The sequence below is a fragment of the Gopherus flavomarginatus genome, chromosome 25, assembly GCF_025201925.1.
Source record: "Gopherus flavomarginatus isolate rGopFla2 chromosome 25, rGopFla2.mat.asm, whole genome shotgun sequence".
Lineage (NCBI taxonomy): Eukaryota > Metazoa > Chordata > Testudines > Testudinidae > Gopherus > Gopherus flavomarginatus.
In genome coordinates this window covers 5,506,092-5,527,124 of record NC_066641.1, presented here as the reverse complement: position 1 = coordinate 5,527,124, position 21,033 = coordinate 5,506,092, and the positions used below count along the sequence as shown (strand labels likewise).

The following is a 21,033-nucleotide window of genomic DNA, read 5'->3' as shown; positions in this document are numbered from 1 at the left end:
TGCTTTGAGCAGGGGGTTGGACTAGATGACCACGTGAGGTCTCTTCCAACCCTAATCTTCTATGATTCTATGACTGTATTTAAAAAAAAAATCAAACAAGTTTAGAATGGTCAGAATCAAAATGAAACGTTTCATTTGACCTGTGTTTTATCTTTTTGATTTGTCAATGCTTGTGAACATTTAATTTTCAGACTAAAGACCAAATAATGATTTTTTTTAATGGCTAGTGAATGGAAAAATCGTGATTTGCCCAGATCTGCTTTCAAAACCAATTGCAGGCTATAGAGAGGAGAATCATTTGGCTATACAGCAGGCCCAGTTAGCTAGCTCTCTCACCTAACCAAAGGTTAGCTGTGTCCCCTGGAGGGGATTTCTCAGTGACTGAAGCGGGAGAGAGAGACAGGAGACCCTTCCCTGGTGTAAATCAGTGTCACTCCATTGACTTCACCCAAGCTATGCTGACTTATGCTGGCTGAGGATCAGGCCCAAACTCAGTGTTGACAGCTCACTCAGTGCTATCACAACTCTCATGACATTTAGTGGGTTTTTTTGTAAAGCCCCAGCTCTTGGAGTCATGGGATTAGGTGATAATCTCAGCTTTCATTTTTTGTAGAAGTATATTTCCAACTTGTGATAGAGCGAGCCCCCACCTGGGGCACCCTCCAGCCTCAGGCCATGGCACAAGAAGTGTGCCTGCCTCAGTTTCCCCTTTTGTGTGCCCAAGAAAGGAACATAATCTCTCTGTGTCCAACACAGAGCCTGCCTCTGGGCATAATTTATTCACATACAGTGCAGCAACTCCCCCCCCAACCCCAACCTTGTAATAAAAACCATTCTCCAATTCCCACAATAAAGAAAGATACTGCAGGGTTTTTTCCATTCCCCTCTCCAGAGACATCACCTCCAAGTCACCCACCCGAGGGTTAATAGCAGCACTTTGTTACCAGTTCCTTTTGGCCCTGATTGAGGGCCCCATTGTCCAGTATCTTCCCCCAGGCAGCTCCCCCTCCTGCACTGTCCTGCTCCTCCATGCCTGTACCCCTCTCAGCAGGATCCACTGTCCCACAAGAACCCTCTGGCTTCTGGGCTTGGCTTCCGCTGACCCAGCTGGAGCCTCCCCTTTCCGAGGGGCCACTGCCTGAGCCTTCTCGTCCCTGGGGGTCCTGAGTTTTGCTCCGTTCCCACCGACAGCTTTCTTCCAAGCTCCCTGCTCAGTTACTGCTCCCCCTTCAAACTCAGCTCCCGCCAGCTCTGCCTTGCTGCTTCTGTCTCTGAGTCCTCTCAGGGGCTGACATTCTGGGTTTCTGCGGGTACGTCTACACTGCAACCCAAGCCCGGGTCGGTGGGACTCGGTGTTTCCAAGCTCACGCTTGAATGTCCATGCTGCATGGTAAATTTGGGTTTGCAGTGGCCAGATCTGGGTCTCACAGCCATGCGCATGCATCCGTGCTGCACTACGCAGACCTTCTGACTTGGGTCTGTGGCTTCGCCTGCGTCCACACTGCAAAATGACAGGGCTTGGACCTGAGTCATAGCGGGACGTGGGCTCTGACCCACGCCCCAAACAGGATCCAACGAGCCAGGTCCTTGGTGCCAGTCAGACTGACAGGCGTGTGGATGGAAGTGGGGGCTTGGGCTCGAACCCAAGTCACAGCCCAGGTTTAGTGTGCAATGTGGACACACCCTGTGTCTCCTGCTCTTAGACAGCTCTCGCTCACTGCTCATCGCCTCCTTCTGCCTAGAGTTTTCTACTGACGACAAGGCTGATGACCAATAGTGCAGGGCGAACACCCAAAATATGAATGATGTAATGTGGCTCTAACTGGCCAGCAAGGATGTCCCCCCACCATTGTAGGGAGTGCTGAGCGGACACAAAGCTCTGGTGCCCCTCTAGCGCAGGGGGCAGGAGGGAGCGAGATGGAACATGTCTGCACTCCGTCAGTTCTCAGCTGGCGTGCAGTCCCCTGTGTACAAGGACCAGAATAGCATAAAGGAGCTTAAAAGCCCCACCACCCCCTGGGGCTGGCTGAGGTACATTGAGGGCCTCTCCGGCCCACGGAGCACCCCAGGCCTAGGAGGGCATAAAGGTGGATTGAAGTCTCTGAGCCCCACAACGCCAAGAACAGAAGGCTAGGAGGTCTATACTGCACCACTTAGAGACCCCGCCCAGAATCTGTCTCGGGGTGTCCTTGTAACTACTGGGGCGAGGTCTGAGCCAGAGCTGGGAGTCAGGTTCTAACACCCAGGACAAAAACTCCCTGAAGTTTGCAGTATGGGCGATTTGACCCCAGCGGAACCCCAGAGCCCTTCAGCCCAACTAGCCCTTACCCCAGTGGAGAACCTGATCACTAATGTCCATTCGGCAGCTCCAGGAACAAAGCTAGATGGGACAGGGAGGTTGGTGGAGGGGAGGGTGGGTAGCGTGCTTACCAGTGATGTTACTGCTCGGAGGTAAATTCTCACAGTATTGATCCTGGATGGAAGCCAAGACGGGGCTAATCCAGAGGATAAATACCTGCAGACAGAAGAGGAGGAAGCAAGCGCTGTTAGGGCTGTGGGTGGCCGTCACAGTGGGCGATTCTGATCTCACGTACGTAACTCAGGTTTGCTTTGGTCACATTGTCCCAGCCTCCTGATGGGGCCTCAGAGACCTTCCCTTGTATCAGCCCTCTCTGAGTGAGGACTGTGCACAAAACCACCTGATCCTGGCCCAATGAGCTGCTCAGAGCCAAATCCATCCCTGGCGTAATGCCCCTGGAGCCAGAGGAATTGCTCCCGGGATGACTCTCAGACCCACCACCGCCCCAGGGATCACACTGCAACCTACTCTGACCCACCACAGCCCCAGGAAACACTTTGCAACCCACTCTGACCCTATTTAGCAATGGCACAACAATTATCATCTTCCTGTTCAGCCTTAGCAGTTGCAGGTACCACGGTGCGGTGAGAGAAAAAGCCTGCAAAACTGTCTTCACATTCAAACCCTGTTCCCTTATGGAAGACAAATAATAAATACTATAGTGCTGCTAATAAAATCAAAGACTTTTACTACATTGTTAAGCTGGAAGATGTTAATGGCGTCCATCAGGGGGGTCTTTGAGCTACAGACAGTCACAAACCTGGTTAAAGTTGGTGGATGTCCAAAGCAAAACACAAGGGCTTGTCTGATTGGGGAAATCACCCAGAATTGCTATTGTAGAACGAGCTGCTCTGGCACCGCTACCTGTGTGGACACTCTAATCTGGAGTAAAAGTCACTTTTATTCTTCAGTGATTAGTGTGCTTCCAAAATGGAGCCATTAAACTGGAATAAAATCACCCGCCCGCAGTCCGACAGAGAGCGTGTACCACAGCGAACGCTAACTCAGGTCTCCTAACACACAGGCTGGCCCCCTCGCCACTGACCCGTCTGTCCTGCTTTATTTATGGGCACCTGGGAAAATTCTGGCCCATGGTAAAGCAAGATGCCAGGCAAGGGCTGTCCTTCGACTGCAGTCGCTGGCAGAGAGAGGCAGCGCCTCTGATTTCTTCGGGTGCAGCGTTATATCCTAATGTACTGTCATGTGGTTTGTTGAGATGAGCTTTGAGCTCCAGGTCCCCGGAATAAAAGCGCCTCCCTCTGACGAAGATAAATAATTGGGATGCTTGTCAGGAATGGCCCGGGAAGGTCATTTAGCAAGCCCTCCCCTCGCGGCAGGACATTCAGCGGCAGGCTCTGCTCATTGCAAAGCAGCCTGGGCTCGGTCCTCAGTCACTTGCGATGAAGGAGGTTGTCCGAGGGCACGTTGTGTTCCATTGGGAGCATGGGTTTGCCTAGTGTTACAATGAGGGAGTGGAAGGGTTTAGTGCCGAAGGCAGCATGCGAGCTGATTTTCAGTGGCACTCACACTGCCCAGGTCCTGGCCACTGGTCCGGGGGGCTCTGCATTTTAACTTCATTTAAAATGAAGCTTAAACATTTTAAAAACCGTATTTACTTTACATACAACAATAGTTTAGTTGCATATTATAGACTTATAGAAAGAGACCTAAAAACATTAGCATGTATGACCGGCACGCAAAACCTTAAATTAGAGTGAATAAATGAAGACTCGGCACAGCACTTCTGAAAGGTTGCCAACCCCTGGTTTAGTGCTTTGATCAGGGGAGTCAGGACTCCTGGGTTCTGTTCTTAGGTCAGGGATGGGAGAAGGGACTAGTGGTTAAAGCAGGGAACCAGAGTCAGAACTCTGGGGTTCTATTCTTAGATTGGGGAGGGGAGTTTAGGGAATAGAGAAGTAGGATGAGCAGATGTCCTGATTGTCTAGGGACAGTCCTGATATTTGGGGCTTTTTCTTATATAGGCTCCTATTACCCCGCCCCCCCAGTCCCTGTCCTGATTTTTCACACTTGCAATCTGGTCACCCTATAGAGAAGGGACTCCTGGGTTTTATTCCTAGTAAAGTCATTGGCTCACTGTGTCACCTTAGGGAAGTCACTGGGTCATATTCATCCCAGGTGCAGCTGCACTAACCAGGACAGAATTTGCCTTAGTTTACCCATCTGTATGAACAGGACGATAATTATTTTTCTCCCTCAGAAGGTTGTTAAGAAGGGTAGGTAATTAGTACCCATAAAGTGCTCTAGTGAAACGCTGTGTATATGATGTAAAGTATCAGAGGGGTAGCCGTGTTAGTCTGGATCTGTAAAAGCAGCAAAGAATCCTGTGGCACCTTATAGACTAACATGCTCATGCTCCAAAATGTCTGTTAGTCTATAAAGTGCCACAGGATTCTTTGCTGCTGTGTATGATAAGCACCAGGGATCTGTCTATTTGCTTCTTGCCCCAAATTCTGGTTCAGGGTTGTGATGCTGCCAGATGTTCCACCCCACTCTGGTTTGTGTGTTGCTCTAAGTTCTCAGGGTCCCTTCAGGATGAAAAGTCCCTGCGGTGTGTGTGAAGGCTACTCTTACTGGCTGTTCTACCAGGCCACCGATGGGAAAGGCTCCAGACTTTTATTACAGTCCTGATGCTCCAGCTGACTCTCCTTTCCACCAAGTCTGTTCTGGGTAATTATAGGCCTGTCAGCCTGACATCAGTCCCGGGCAAGATAATGCAGCACTTGATTGAGGACTCGGTTAATAAAGAATTAAAGGAGGATAATGCAATTAATGCAAATCAGCATGGGTTTATGGGAAAATAGATCCTCTCAAACTAACTTGATACCTTTTTTTGATGAGATTATAAAATTGATTGATAGAGGCAACAGTATTGGCGTAATACATGCAGACTTCTGTAAGGTGTTTGATTTGGTACCACTCAATATTTTGATTAAAAAACTAGAAGAATATACAATTAACATGGCACACGTTAAATGGATTAAAAACTGGCCAACTGATATTACTCAAAATGAAACCATCAATGGAGAATCATCATCAAGTGGGTCTGTTTCTAGGGGGAGAGAGGTCCCACAGAGATCAGTTCCTGGCCCTAGGTTATTGAACATTTTGATCAGTGACCTGGAAGGAACCATCAACTCATCACTGATCAAGTTTGCAGATGCCACAAAAATTGGGAGAGTGGTAAATATGGAAGAAGACAGGACATGGAATCAGAGCGATCTGGATTGCTTGGTAACCTGGGGGCAAAAAATCAAACGTATGTAGCTAGGAACAAAGAATGTAGGCCACACTTTCAGGATGAGGGGGGGACTCTATTCTGGGAAGAACTGACTGAAGAAGATTTGGGGTTTGTGGTGGAAAATCAGCCAGACATGAGCTCCCAGTGTGACTCTGGGGCTGAAAGAGGTAATGTGATCCTGGAAGGCGTAAATGGGGCAATCTTGTATATTTGGCATTGGTGCGACTGATGCTGGAATCCTGTGTCCAGTTCAGGTGCCCCCAGTTCAGGAGGATCTTGATACATTGGAGAGGGTTCAGGGAAGAGCCACATGAATGATTCACAGCGTTAGAAAACATACGTTATAGTGATAGACTCAAAGAACTCAATTAACAAAGAGAAGGCCAAGGGAGGGGTGATCACAGCCGACAAATATTATAAAGGGGAACAAGTATTTAATGATGGGCTATTCCATCTAGTAGAGAAAAGTATCATCCCATCCCATGCTGGAAGCTGAAGCGAGTATAATTCAGACTGGAAATAAGGCACAATTTGTTAACAGTGAGAGTAATCAACCATTGAAACAAGTAACAAGGGCCGTGGGGGGTTCTCCATCACTGACAATTTTTTAAAGCAAGATGGGCTGTTTCTCTAGCGGGCCTGCTCTAGGAATTATTTCGGGGCAGGTAACGCAGGCGGTCACACTGGATGATCACAGTGCTCCCTTCTGGCCTTGGAATGTCTGAATCTCTCAATTGCGCCTGCTGCAACGGGGCTAGGGAATGCGGGTACTTGGTCCAAACCTGGTTTCTCACACCACACCTCCAGCACTGGGGGTTATTTCGCCAGCAGGGGAACCACACGGCTGGTCTGTGAGTTGCTGGCAGAGAAGGATAGCTCTGGGCATCTCAGTCCTTGTCTCCTGCCCCAGCTTTTTTTTAAATTCGTACAGCTTTCGGCACAACTGCAAAAGTCCCTGATGCCCCAGTGCATGTGACCTCCTCCTCCCAGCACAGCTCAGAATACTCACTGTCCTGTCCCAATGATCCCACTACTGACACCATCTTCAGTCCCTTCCACTGGAGCTCTGCATCTCTTTACATCGGACTTAGCTCCTGTGTGGCACACCAGGCTCCCATAACCTTCACCCTCTGGGATCCCATTTCAAGCCAAACATTCCTTGCTCAGTCACATCAAAGCCAGTTCCCGCCAGGGGAAGGCAGTGCCATGATCCGCCCTGAGGGCTTGTTTCCTTCGATTGCAGCATTCAGCCCTTCACCGCTTTGGCTTTAGAGATGGTGAATAAATGGCAAGAATATTTTTCAGAGGGCAAAGTGTCCTTTCTCTTCTCGTCCTCCAGGGAGGCAGATCAGTTTCATCGCTGGGCAGAGACCGAGGCCCGTGCTATCCAAAGTGGCTAGGGTTCCTGGGTACTTCAGATTGGGGACTCCTTTAAAAGGAGTCTGATTTTCATGGTGCTAGGTGTTCTGCCCTCTCTTAAAGGCTGGCCCCTTCGAGGGGTCTCCTGTTGGGGCCCTGTACATTGAAGACTTTTCACCCCCTAAAAATAATTAAAAACCTCCTATCAAAATGAGACCCTCCCCTGCATGCACTTTTAGGATAAGAACAAACACAAGGGTCAGGCCCATGGAAGGCGCTCAGATACTGCAGTGATGAGTGTGGGACAAGAATCTGGACAGAACAGAATAGAAGCCCCCAGACTCACTAGTAACTTTGGAAAATGTAGGCCCAGCCACGGGCAATGGCAGACTGGGAGTTAGGAGCAGAGGCTTAGAATGGAGTTTGCTCTGCAGCTCTTATCAGAGCTAACGGTCAGCAGGGCCCCCTCTGGCCCTGGTTCCAGGCCTGTTTTCCCCAAGCTGGGGCTCAGATGTTCCTCCTGCAATGCCAGACAGGTGCTTGGGCTATCACTGCACAGCCTTTGGCATCACAGCAGGGAATTATAGCGGGATGCTGGGAATAGAATTACGCCTGGGATGTTCCTGACTCTTGGGAATGAAGAACGCTTCAGCCTTCTCTTTGTCCGCAGGCCAGCTGTGGAGGCTGGATTAACGGGCTTTTCTCCACACTAGTCTGCGAAGCATCAGCATGTTCCTCAGCAGCTGTTTTTGAGAGGAAGGCCTAGTGGTTAGGGCCCTAGTGTAGAGGATGAGGGGTCAATTCCCTGCTCTGCTACAGCTCTCTTGTGTGATGCTGGCCAAGTCACTCGGTCTCCCTGCGCCTACCTTCCCCATCTGCAAAACGGGGGTAATGGCACTTCCTTGCCTCGCCGGCGGTGAGGAGTAAAGACTGGGCTGAGCTTTGAGCAAGGTTTAGGAAAAGTGCTACAGAAGAGCTGGCAATTAGTATCTGAAGACGCTGCAACTGCATTGTGCAGATAACCTTAGTACTTTAACAAAACCGCGAACTGAGCTTAACACACTAGATAAGTAGGATATAAATTAGCAAATTCTCACCCTGAGTGATAAACAGGCTGGCAGACTCTTAAGGCACGAGTCGCCTTGGCTTTCCCAGGTTTTCACACTCAGGCTAAAAATCCCTGTAGCCTGGGACCATTACTTTCCCCAGTGCAGTCCCTGTTCCTCAGGTGTTTGCAGGTCTGTTGTTGTAGGGAGAGTGAGGTACCATCATGATGTCATTTCTCTCCCTTTTATCTCTTCTCCTCACTTGCTGGAAAGCTCTTTTGCTGTGACCTGGGTCAGACAGTTCCCATTGTGCAGTGCTCTGCACACAGTTCCTGGGGTAATCCTGGTGCTCGTGTGCATTTCCTCAATAAGCCATTCACATTGTTTGGTCTTTCTACTATTGTACCTGAAAGGCTGCTTGTGGGTGTTTTCAACCTCATGACATGTTTCAGTTACACCTACCTAGCCAAACTTCATAACTTCACACACGATGATAGCACACACAATCCAACGAGATATTAACGTCGAGCAGATCAAGACTTTTAGAGTGACACCTCACAAGACATGCTATGTATAAGGCAAATCCTCATTACATGACAATGGTGAATAACGGGGTGCAAGGGTGTCACAGTCACTTCGGCATTTCTGGCACTTTTACCCGAACTCTCAGTCTTCCTATCCAAAAGCAGCATGTAGAGGGATCAGTCTGCTCACCACGGAGACCTCACCACTTACAGAAATTTGTTTGCCAATTCTGCCCGGCAGCTTCTTTCGCAACACGGTGGCTTCCTCCAGCATGGCCAGAAGTGGCAAGTTCAGTCCCCAGCAAAAAGGGAAAGTTCCCCCCAATAACGGGGTAGCAGACTTTTCTGAAAGGTGGGTCTGGCATTTTGGCCGGAGGCTGGGAGATTTCCCTGTGTGAACTGAGCTGACCTGCCCTAGCAATCGATTTCCTTTTTCTCTTTCTCCCTTTGTCTCCAGGATACCTTTCCAAGCCAGCGGGTTTAGGGGCAGTGGAGCCTGGGACTCCCATTAAAGCCACAGCTGCTCGACACTCAGGAAGGACATGCCACTACCTCCCTGCCCCCGAAGTGCCGGAATTAATAACCTGAACATTGACTCTGAGAACAGGCTTGATATTAATATTGACTGTGTAGGCTGAATCCACCTGGATGCTATCTGATGGCTGCTGCCATTGCCCGGATTTAATTGGAAAAGCTCATTGTCTCCTGTCTAAAAATAAGTGATGGCACTTCGGATGTGGGAGGTGGGAGACAACCCACTCCATTTTTCAAAGGGACAGCCCCAGCCTGTCTCGCTGGCTAGATGGAGGGTCACGAATGGGAGGAATGTAATATCTAGGCTGGGTCAATCCACCAGCTAGATGTGCCATGGTTTCAAAGCTGGGGGACCTATAAATGAACATCTCATCTATTCTGCCTCAAGGGATCCTGCTTAAGACAGAGAGGCAGAGCCCTGGGATAAAACATTCTCCCTACAAGGGAAGCCCTGGTCCACAAGGAAGTTATTTCAATGTCAAGGGATTCACAGCCCTTTCTTTCTCCTTGAGGCAAGCTGGAATGCAGCCATCTCTGGGGTGGAACGTGCGTGTTGTTTAACAGCACTACAGAACAGAGTAGGACTGGAAGTGAAGAAGAAGAGGGGCAAATCCAATTGAAAGTATCAAGGGAGATTTTAGGGAAGTGCATTTTAATCAAGACACCTGGGCTAACACCTGGTTTCTTATCAAAAGTGCCAGCGGCTCTTCGATGAATATAACCTGCCAGGACCTTGCTTTTACCTGGGGACTGACGGACGGAGAAGTCATGCACCATTTAAAAGGCTACTCCCCAATTCTGCTACATGCCACTGGGCTCTTTGAGTTCATCTTTAATCTGATACAAACCTTCCTGAGTAAAAGGGCATGCCATTTTGGGAATTTGCACCGCACAGACATTTGGATAACATGCCAGCCTCTGAGCTTTGTTCTTGACCCTGAGAGCCTCCAGCCAGGACCCTGGGCTCTGCTGGACGAGAGGGGCCTGTGAAAGTGACTTGGGCTTGCACGGCTTGGGCTCAGGAACTGTTCCACTGCAGTGTAGACATCTGGACTCCTACTGGAGCCCGGGATCTAGGGGGAGGGTCCCAGAGCGTGGGCTACAGACCAAGCCGCAACGTCTGCACAACAATTAAACATCCCCTGAACCCGAGCCCAAGTCAGCTGCCGCGGGCCAGCCGCAGGAGTCGAACGGCAGTGTAGATATACCCACACTGACTTCAGAACTAAATAAAACCCTAAGCAACCCTACCTGGGGCGCGCTCTCTGGTCTCACACCACCACCTCCCCACAGTGTAAATCACTGGCTGCAGCGTAGTTACGCACTCCTCTTTTACACCCTTCGATGTGACATCAGGATCAGGCCCTGCTGCCAGCTAGAAGTCAGGGCTCTCACTGCAGCCCCTGTTCGGTTTTATAAAGCCCCCTGTGCAACGCACTCTCTGGCACCACCCCCCTCATGGAATTTAAGGCTGGAAGGGAGCACAGATAAGCTGGTCTGATCCCTGGGACATCACAGGCCCACCAGCCCCACCCTGCACTCACGCACACCAAGCCCAACCTCTTCACTCTGGGCAAACCATTGCTGGGTGGGACACTTCCCAGCCCGGTCAAGGCCGGCGTGCATCTCCGGACACTTCCCAGCCCGGTCAGGGCCAGCATGCATCTCCGGACACTTCCCAGCCCGGTCGAGGCCGGTGTGCATCTCCGGACACTTCCCAGCCCGGTTGAGGCCGGCGTGCATCTCCGGACACTTCCCAGACTGGTCGAGGCTAGCGTGCATCTCCGATTTTGTGCATTACTTTTCCAGTTCCTCCCTAGCCTCAGAGAAGAATCTGGCCTTGACCACGTACTTTGTGGGCCGGTCTCCTCCCTGCTGGAGAGAAAGGCAACGGCTGAGAGACAAGCTGTCAGCACTTGTTAGCATGAAACAGCTCGGAGGAGAGCCCTGGCGGTGACTGCTGCTAAGAGGTGTGTGAGCGGTGGACACGGAGACATGTTGACCACCCCTGAGCCGCCAGTGACCTAACAGCAAAATCCTAATTCATTAGCATTAACGCTGAGCGTTGCTCCATCTCCAAAGTGTCCAGAGCCATTAACTAATTAATTAATGTCCAAGTCCAAGCATTTCCCTGCTCCGGACAAGACCTGAGCGGGGTGGCTTGAAGGCCTGCAACAGCTTCGGAGCAGAAAGATGGACGGGCAGCTGCCTAATTAGCAATGGGCGATGGAGCTTGGGTTTCCCCCTCTCAGCGGGGCTGAAATTGGAGCGCGAGCCACTAAGCTTTATTAAGCAAACTATTCCGTGCGTTGCAGAACAAAGACATGCCAGGCAGCTGTGTTAGTGTCTGTGTTCTCGGCAGCACCTCGTGGGGTGTCCGTGACAAGTGCTGGGAGACAGAGGGCAGTTTAATAGAATCATAGAATATCAGGGTTGGAAGAGACCTCAGGAGGTTCTAGTCCAGCCCCCTGCTCAAAGCAGGACCAACCCCAACTAAATCATCCCAGCCAGGGCTTTGTCAAGCCTGACCTTAAAAACCTCTAAGGAAGGAGATTCCATCACCTCCCTAGGGAACCCATTCCAATGCTTCACCACCCTCCTAGTGAAATAGTGTCTCCTAATATCCAACCTAGACCTCCCCCACTGCAACTTGAGACCATTGCTCCTTGTTCTGTAATCTGCCACCACTGAGAACAGCCAAGCTCCATCCTCTTTGGAACTCCCTTTCAGGTAGTTAAAAGCAGCTATCAAATCCCCCCTCACTCTTCTCTTCTGCGGACTAAACAAGCCCAGTTCCCTCAGCCTCTCCTCATAAGTCATGTGCTCCAGCCCCCTAATCATTTTCATTGCCCTCCACTGGACTCTCTCCAATTTGTCCACATCCTTTCTGTAGTGAGGGGACCAAAACTGGACACAATACTCCGGATGAGGCCTTTTCACAGCTGGAAGTTCCCTGCCAAGAGTTTGGTCCCTTCACTGTCAGACGTGGCTCTGACCACGCCCATGCCTCCCCTGCATCAGCTCACTTTTTGTGTGCACGTGCCCAGGCAGCAATGGCCGAGGTGCGTTTAATCGCCTTGTAGCTTTTGGGAGCCAGCGCAATTCATTTTCAGGGGGAAGCAGAAGTCACCCATAAAGGATTATTCGTCTAAACAGAGAAAGAAATGATGCATCTGCCTCGGGCATTGGGAGACTGGGGGTCCATTCCCAGCCCTGACAGGCTTGGTAGGTGACCGGGAGCAAGACACTGCCCACGTCTGTGCCTCAGTTTCCCCATTTGAGCTCTACTCATGAAAAGTGATGTAGAACGGCTATGGCAGGTATTATCAAGGGACGGGCCCCACAGCTTAGGGTGAGAGGCAAATACTTGCAGCGAATAGCTCACAAACAGCCTGTAGTGTCTGGCTTTGCAGTAATGACCATCAAAGGGCTCCTGTATTGAAGCTGGCTGGACACGGACAGACCCAGGGGTGCTCGCTAGCTCCCAGCTGGGCTGATGCAGCCTGTGGAATGAATCAAATCAACCAAAACCCAGCCCTAAACCAGAGACTGCTCCTACCTGGAGAACCATGGTCCTTTCCTGCAGTGTGATAGAACCTGGTTAACTCCCCTGGCCCCTGGCACTATCCAGGGTTACATAGCTCTGCAATTCCTGATGGCAGGGCCAGAAACGGCTGAGGCGACAGAGTGGATGCATCCCTCATCTCTTGCTAGCAGGGAGGATCCCCCCTCCCTCCTGTCTGGTGTCCTCACTTATCCCTCTGCAACAGGCGTTTGAAAAATAGACCAAGTCAGTGAAGCCGTAAAGTGAAGCTGAGGCCCAAGGGCTTTGCCTTTCCAGAGTCCATCTCGACCCAATTCGCTGCAACGCTGCGGGGGAGGACTCAGACTTTAGCTTGGCAGGCACAGCGCCCTGTAAGGAGCCCGTGGCAAACCTCTCTGACGATACCAGACCAAAACCAAGGGGGAGGATGGACACAGACATGACAGCACCCTCCTGCTCGCTCTCGGTTCCATCCAGATCCCAGGGACCCGCCGCACTGCCTTTGAACAGCAAGGATTTTCACCGGCCAGTCGAAGGCAGGCGGACCTGACAGGCGGTGCATGCCGGGCTGCCAAGCTGAAGGCCGGACAACTTTCTTCCACGGCCCCAGAAGCACAACAGCTGCCCTGGGCTTTGCAAGTCAGCAGAGGCCCTGGCTGAGAGAGCCCCTGAGAAGAAGCAGAGCGAAGGGGCTGCAGCTCTATTAGGTTTCAGTTGGTCATTTCTTGGAGTATTTAAGGGAGGAAGTGATATATCTAGTAACAGATATAGAGGGTTAAGTGAGCAAAGTGGGGCAGTGGCACAGCTACAGTTCAGGAGCTTGCTGTTTACTGGCGAAGTGCCCTAGAAGCCACGTGCAGGGTCAGCTTGTCCCAAAAGTTCCCAAGCTCCATCGGGGGCCAGGGTTGTCTTGGTAGCACAAATTTGAGGCCATTTGGCCAAGGGGTTCCCAAGATACAATGCCCCTAAATATTTCCAGTCCTTTTCGCTTATTTTTGCTCATACCAGAACTCAAGCTCACCCCCCATACCCCCTCGGCTGACCCCAATCTGACATCACCCCATGTGGTTTGATCTTGCCCACTGCCATTTCAGCAAAGCTGGGCCCACAAACTCCAGCAGCCCTTAGCCACCGTCCCATGGTTACGGCACGGGTGAGGAGAGGTAAGGTTGTCCGGCTGTGTTAGCTGTGACTTTCCGAACTGTGGCATGGGTAGGGTTAATGGCCACCAGGGGCATGGCTAATAGGGTCATAGAATCACTTTCCTCTGAAATGCACCACCCCGGACGTGTGTATCAGGGCTGGGCTAAATGAACGGGGCTGACCAGTCCCAAGCCTCCTGGCGCCTAAAGGGGCAGGCTGCCCTGTTACAGATTATACAGTGATATACGTTGGTCCCTCTGCTTGTGTTTTTATCTGTTCCCCTCCTGCACCCGAGGTTGGTCTTGTCTTGTCTCTTTAGATTGTAAACTCTTTGGGGGCACTGGCTGTCTTTTTGTTTTGTTTGTACTGCACCTAGCGCAATGGGAGCCTGACTAGAACTGCTAGGCTCTATGATGCTACCAATACAAAGTAATACAGCTAATTATAATAATACAGACAGACTCAAGGACAGTATTTTGTAAGTTTCCTGTGCTGTGGACGTCTTTCTTGGCTAGAGCCAGCCAACGTTTTTTTGACCAAAGCATTCTCCCAACATAGCGCGGCAAACCACCTTTTTCATGGGCAAATGTCAATTTCAACAAATTTCTCCCATGGGAAAATTTTGAATGGAAACATTTCATTTCATATTGACGTTTTGAAACATTTCTGGTTGGAAAATGTCCAAACCACCGATGTTTTGGAAGTGAAATGTTTTGCTTCAAGTGATAAATCTTCAAGTCAAAAATGATATGCTCAGACATTGCTGATCTGGAATTGTTTGGGGGCCTTTTGTGCGGCAACACAATGTCAACATATTTTGGTCCCGTTTCAGGACAAAAAAGAACGTTGAAATACAGGGCTCCTATGGGATGGGAATTCCATTTTCTGAACAGCTCTGGTCATAATATATCCCCTCAAGGTGAACTTTTCAGCTCAACCCTGCAGCTTTAGTTTTCTAACAAGCATGGGATGTGCAAATATAATTAGTTCGCTGAGAGTTTGCAACTGGGACCACTGTGGTTCTTGCCTGGGACAAGACCTGAGTTCTGCTACCATCTCACTCAGGGGTTGTGGGCACCTCAGTTTATCCATCCATGGAATTGGATAATGATACTCACCCTTAATTTAGCACTTTGAGCTCTACAATGTAAAGGGAGAAGTTTTTCCGGAATATCTAGGTGAGGTTCTCTGGCAGGTGTTTTGCAGGAGCTCAGATGAGATGGGAGGAGGGATAGCTCAGTGGTTTGAGCATTGGGTTGTGAGTTCAATCCTTGCGGGGGCCATTTAGGGATCTGGGGCAAACATTTGTCAGGGACAGTACTTGGTCCTACTGTGAAGGCAGGGGCCTGGACTTGATGACCTTTCAAGGTCCTTTCCAGTTCTGTGAGATAGGTATATCTCCATATATAGATCACATTGGTTCCTTCGCCGAGGAATCAATGAACTTCTTGCCTCATTGAAGTCAATGCAAGTTTTACCATTGACCTCAATGAAGCCACGATTTCACCCAGAGCTTTAGCTATGAACACCAGCAGACTGGGGAAGGACTGTACATGAAAAAGAAAGACAGACCTACCGCCTTCGAGTAGGCACTATACGAAGGGAGCTGTTCTCTGTGTGTGCTCATGGGACAGACAGGGGACATAATGCAGAGCCCAGATTTAGGGAGAGTGACTAGGAAAAAGACACAAGCCAAAAATGAATAGTGCTTCAACCTTATGTGTGTCAGCTGTTTTTCAGGTGAGTTCCTCAGAACATGACTGACTAGAGAGGAGTCTAATATTGCGGCATAAGAAAAATGGCCCTTCTGAGTGAATTTTTTCATCACTCAGTCTCCTCTCCAGTCGCTGTCACTCCAATGAACCTGTCAATTAACTGAAAACTGCGCTGGTTCTCGCAGCAGCTCCCCTTCCCAGCCTGTTTGTAGATGAATTTCTGTTATTTTCACCGTCTCTGGTTTTCTCCTAGTCCAAAAATCAATAAGTACAGAAATGAAGGCAGAATTCTGATTCTAAGGGAAAGGAGCCAGCCCCAAATCCAGGGCAACCTTTCACTGCACAGAAATAAGCTTCCAAGGGGGTCACGGTTTATTGAAGGGCTTTGTAGTGCGGCCCTCATCTTTTGCATTATTTCAAAGAGAGAGACTCAAATTGGCCGACATGCTCAGAGTGGATGTGCTCTGTACAAAGTGACTCCGCAGGGATTGGGAGGGCACGAATTCATAGGTTTTTTAAGGCCAGAAGGGACAACCGTGCTCACCCAGTCTGACTTTCTGCATCACACGGGCCAGAGAACCGCTCCCAGTGATTCCTACATGCGGTCCGTAACTTCCAGGTGAACTAGACCATGTGCTTTAGGAAGACCTCCAGCTTTGATGTAAAGGCTTCAAATGATGGAGAATCCACCTTCTCCTGGTCTCAGGGGTTAATTGTCCTCCCTGTTAGGAATTTGGGCCTTGCTTCCAGTCTAGATTTGCCTACTGTCAGCTTCCAACCACTGGATCTCATTATTCCTTTGTCTGCTAGATTAAATCTTTCCCTAGACGCAGTGAAAAAAATGCTGGTGATGCATAACTCCACATCTATTCACTCAAGACTAACCACTCAAGAGAGGCTTTTGGGATGCAAACCTTCCAATGGATCTGTGTAAACATATGCAGGGACTCTACACAGGGTTTCTGATTTTCCCATTGGCTTCTCAGATTGTATTTCTGTACCGCCATCTGATAGCAGTGATTGCACTATTATCTCATTTGCTGGAGACATGAAACGATCCAGGTGATTAGTTCATACACAGACACAGAAACACACACACACACACACACACACACACTTCCCTCAGGCTTTTGAGCAGAGGTGTCTCCGTTTTGAATTTCATTATTACTATTATTAGAGCCGGGCAAAAGATTGGCAGCAAAAAGGTTTCTTTCCCGCACCTCCCTTCCCATCAATTTTGTGGCTGGTAAAACAATTTGGAAATTGCAGTAATTGTATGAAATGTCAACATTTCCTGACGAAATGTCACATGAACATTTTTGGTTTTTTTAATCACTTGTAGGATAAGGGTGAACTTTTTGAAGCAAATTTTCACATCTTTCTCTGGATTTTTTACCGCCATCCAGCACCACAGTATCTGCGCAAAATTGACAGCAATAGCAAAGTCCCTAGTGGATTTCATGCCATCTCTGGCAGTTCTCTCTTTTTGGAGCAAACATTCTACTTGGAGGAGGGGTTTAATTTTCTATTTCCTTTTTTTAAAAGTTTAAATGACTTTATTTCTTTTTAGGTTGACTTCTTTCAGGCTGGGTTGCATGGTTGTGATTGGCTGCATAAATCATTTGACATTGGTTCTGGTTCCCTGATTGGTTGAACTCACTTGGGTGGTCAACAGAGTTAGCAGAAGCCATATTGGCTCATTGTCTCCGGGGCCCTGGTTGACTTTTGAGCCACTCAGAACATCTCTGTTCCACTCTGTTGCCACGTAGGAGGGACTCTTAGTTCTCTCAAGCCCTGCAAAGACTGCCCAGGACTTGAGCAATACAGAGGCCATACCTGGTTTGCCCCTGAAGACACTGGAGAACAGTCCATCTACTCTACATAGACAGGATGGTAAGAAACCACCAGCCTTTCCCTGGAGAGGCCCTGCCTGGGAGGAACTGATGAGAGCTGCTGGGAGGAAAGTATTGGTGTGGGAAGGGAGGTATGGGGCATGGTGTGATCCATCAGAGGTGAGTACACTGTATGTTAGTTCAGATAACCATCTAAACCAGGACCCTAGTGAGGGAGATTTAGGTCAGATATTAGGAAAAACTTTCTAACTATGGAACAGGCTTCCAAGGGAGGTTTTGAAATCCCATCTTTGGAGGTTTTAAAGAACAGCTTGGACAAACACTGTCAAGGATGCTCTAGTCTGCAGTGTTGTTGTAGTCATGTTGGTCCCAGGATATGACAGAGACAAGGTGGGAGAGGTTGGACCAACTTGTGTTGGTGGAAGGGACAAGCTTCCAAGCTATGCAGAACTCTTCCTCAGGTCTGGGGAAGGAAGCAAAGTGACTGATATCTACAGATGGGCGAGGTTTCCTTGGTCCCGCCTGAGCGCAGGGACTGGACCTGATGACTTCTCGAGGTCCCTTCCAGCCCTATAGTTCCATGATTCTAAGAGGTGCATTGACATGTAAATTTATTATGGTGAGTCTGGCGTATTACTGATTATTTTACACACACATCTCGAACCTACTGTTGCTAAGGCTGCTCAATTACTTCTGTTCTCATCCCTCTACCCCACTTTGTGAACTGATCATAATTTCTCAAATCGTTCGGGATGGAATTCTCCAGAACTGGTCTCTGCCCAAGGGTGAGTTAAACTTAGAAAGAATGATCGGGGAAAGGTTCAGCTATTTCTGCGATCAAAGACAGTGGAAGTATAGAGGACCATTTAAATTCTAACTCGAAACAGGCAATATTTCCCATTATTTTTGTTAAAAAAACCACCACGGAATTTAGCTATAAAACACTCTGTTAATGCAATAGGATAGTTGCCCAATTAAAAATCTGAAACTCAGGTCATTCAAGACAGAAGCTTCCAACAGCTTATTAACACTTATGAACAATTATTAGCGATTGTTGGCACTTTTGACTCCTAGTTTTGCTGCTTAAAATGAGCATCTAAATACTGCTTACCGTTCCTGTTGTACAACATATAACCTAACATGCAGACACACAGCGTGCAAACGGCTACTGTGCTAAAAGGGATGATAGAACTCGAACCTCTGCATTTGCTGACTGTCATTTGAAGGATGCAGCCTTTACTGTGCCATTAAAGCAGTGTTTTACATAGAGCTGGTCAAACACACTTCCGTCAATACATTTTTGGTCAAGAAAAATCTGGCATTTTTCAATCCACATGTCCAGTTTGGTGAAAAACGTTCAGATGCTCATCGAAAAACAATCCCTCCCCATTTGGCAATGGAAGAACATTCGGTTTGTAAGTGTTTGGTTTCTCAATGAAACCCTGAACATTTTCATGGGAGAAAAAGAAATGTCATTTCCTGAGCAGCTGGAATGTTGCTTTTTCTGCGCCTCTGAAAAATGCAAAGGCGGCGACTGCTTTATTCAGAGCAATTTTGTTTTAAAGTATATTCCTTTGAAAAGAATGTTTATTTCAAAAAGCAGGTGGGGAAGGCATGACATGTATTTGCCATGCCTGCTTCTTCCCAGCCAAGGCAGAGGGGGACTTTCCTCTCCTGCAGTTTAAGGAAACCAGTGAGCAGATGGCTTTACTAGGAAATGAAGCAAGAGAGGTACGGAGCATCATGCCAGAGGATTTGCTTGGAGGAAAGATGGACTGACACTCTCTCACTGCTGGCTCACTCTCTAGGACACCAGAGAATGTCCTTTAAGCCCATTTCCTTGTGGGTGCCCAGCTCCCAATACTGAGATTGAGTTTTCTAATCTGCATGAAAGCAAAGTCATGCAGAAACTACCTCCACTTCTCTTTGCTTCCTGGCTGGAAGTTCATCTGGTATGTGCACCGATGTTTCTGTTCAGGGCACTCTCTCCAAACTACAGTGTCACCCAGCAGAATCCCCAGCACAGTGTTTCACAATCCAGGGACACGACATCCCAAGGGGGCCCTATCTCTGGGGCGGGGGACAGGGCTGGCAAACCCAGCAGGAGAACCGGAGAGGCTCTTACCTGAAGGAAGATATGAGGACATGTCCACAGCACCATCCTGGGGCTTTTAATTCCTCCCCGGCCCAGCTGTCCCAGGCATGCTCCCTTCTGCTGGTTGGGAGCAAGGCGCTGGGCTGTTTTCAGAGGCTCTCGTCAAGGAGAAGGGGTTGGGAGGAAGCCAAGGTCTCCCAGCCTGGGGAGCGTGGTTTCTGGGAGCAGGCGCTGTCCCTCTGCTCCAGCCTGTGTCCTCCTTTTATAAACTCGCTCCTCTCCGGCTTCTGGATCGCCACCTTCCAGCTCCCCTGTTCGGATGGGGCTGGCTTATATCTCTCCTCGCCATCCTCCCACCAGCTTCTCTCCTCCTCCTCCACAGCCCTCCCCCCTCGTCTTCCCACTCCCTCGCCCTTTGCAACAGTTACTTCCAACCTGCCCAGCCAAGGGGAGGACCCGATTCTCTGCAGCTCCCTAATCCCTCGGCCAGTCCCTTCTCCTGCAGCAGCGGGTCAGCCGGCGGATGCCAGCAGCGAGGCTGGCGCTGCAGAGGCTGAGCCCGGCGCATCGGCTGCAGGGGGGAGGCTGAGGCCGGGGGAGGAGGCAGGATCCTGGGTATTTTTAACTCACTCCTGCAGCGCTGCAGGCGCGGAGCCGGTGGGACGCCCGGCGCGGCCGGACATGGCAATGGGAAACTGTCCAAGGCAGGGACCGAGGAGCCCGGCCGGAGCGCGCCAGGCAGGCTGGGGCGCAGGGCGCACGGCGGAGCCGGGGGGCAGCAGGCTGCAGGGAGCGGGACAAAGGCTGGGAGCTGTCCCGGGTGGGGGTGGATCTCTGCCGCCTGCCCGCAGCCCTCGGGGCTGGGACCCACGCCTCTGCCAGCAGCCGCCTCTGGTGTTCCTAGGGCGGTACTGCGCCCTGGCGCCTTCCTCCGTCCTCCGGCTCTGCTGGGGGAGATGCGGCTGGGCAGGGGATTTTAGGAAAGTCTCAGCAGCTCTGGGCCTTGTCGGACTCTGCCCCCCCTTCCGCCCCCACTCCTAGGACGATTATTCCCCTCCACAGCCCAGGGCACCCCCCGTCTCCTTCTATGACAGCCCTGGACTAACCTGCAACCCCCAGATTTAAATTCACAGGTGTCTTTGCAGACACATGGCTCATCTCCCATACCCTAGTCCCTTGTCTGACCCCGGAAACGTGAGAGCTTCAGAACAAGTCCTGTGAACTCCGACGCCAATGAACTTTGAACCCGAATTAAAATCAGTGTAATTTATCCCTATCTTACAGCAGGGGAAACTGAGGCACAGACCGGGGAAGTGACTTTGCCCAAGGGGACACAGCGAGTCGGTGGCAGAGCCAGGAGTAGAATCCAGGGGTCCTGGCTCTTAACCTCCAGTGCTCTAACTGCCACTCCAGGAGAGCCTGGGAAGTGCTCCGAAAGAGAGCCGAGAGAGAGCCCCCAGGGGTGACAGCTCCCATGGTCACTTTCCCTGGGACTGCTAGGGGATAGAGTCAGGACAATATAGCTGCCGCTTCTTGTTTTGTTTCTTGGTGTTCCAGGAGCCAGGGTACAATTTTCAATTTGTTTCCAGGACAGGAGGGATA

At 50.0% G+C, this 21,033-nt stretch overlaps 1 protein-coding gene across 1 annotated transcript in view; it reads right to left on the bottom strand.

Annotated features, from left to right (window-relative positions):
- CRHR1 (corticotropin releasing hormone receptor 1) overlaps window positions 1-19,978 on the bottom strand; it is an 87,964-nt gene extending 67,986 nt beyond the window's left edge. The window contains exons 1-2 of the mRNA XM_050934965.1: window positions 19,462-19,978; window positions 2,431-2,515 (exon numbers count right to left, since the gene is read on the bottom strand). Coding sequence (XP_050790922.1) covers window positions 2,431-2,515; window positions 19,462-19,497 — 121 coding nt within the window. The 5' untranslated portion in view covers window positions 19,498-19,978. The remainder of the gene's footprint in view (window positions 1-2,430; window positions 2,516-19,461) is intronic.
- Window positions 19,979-21,033: the final 1,055 nt, after the last annotated feature.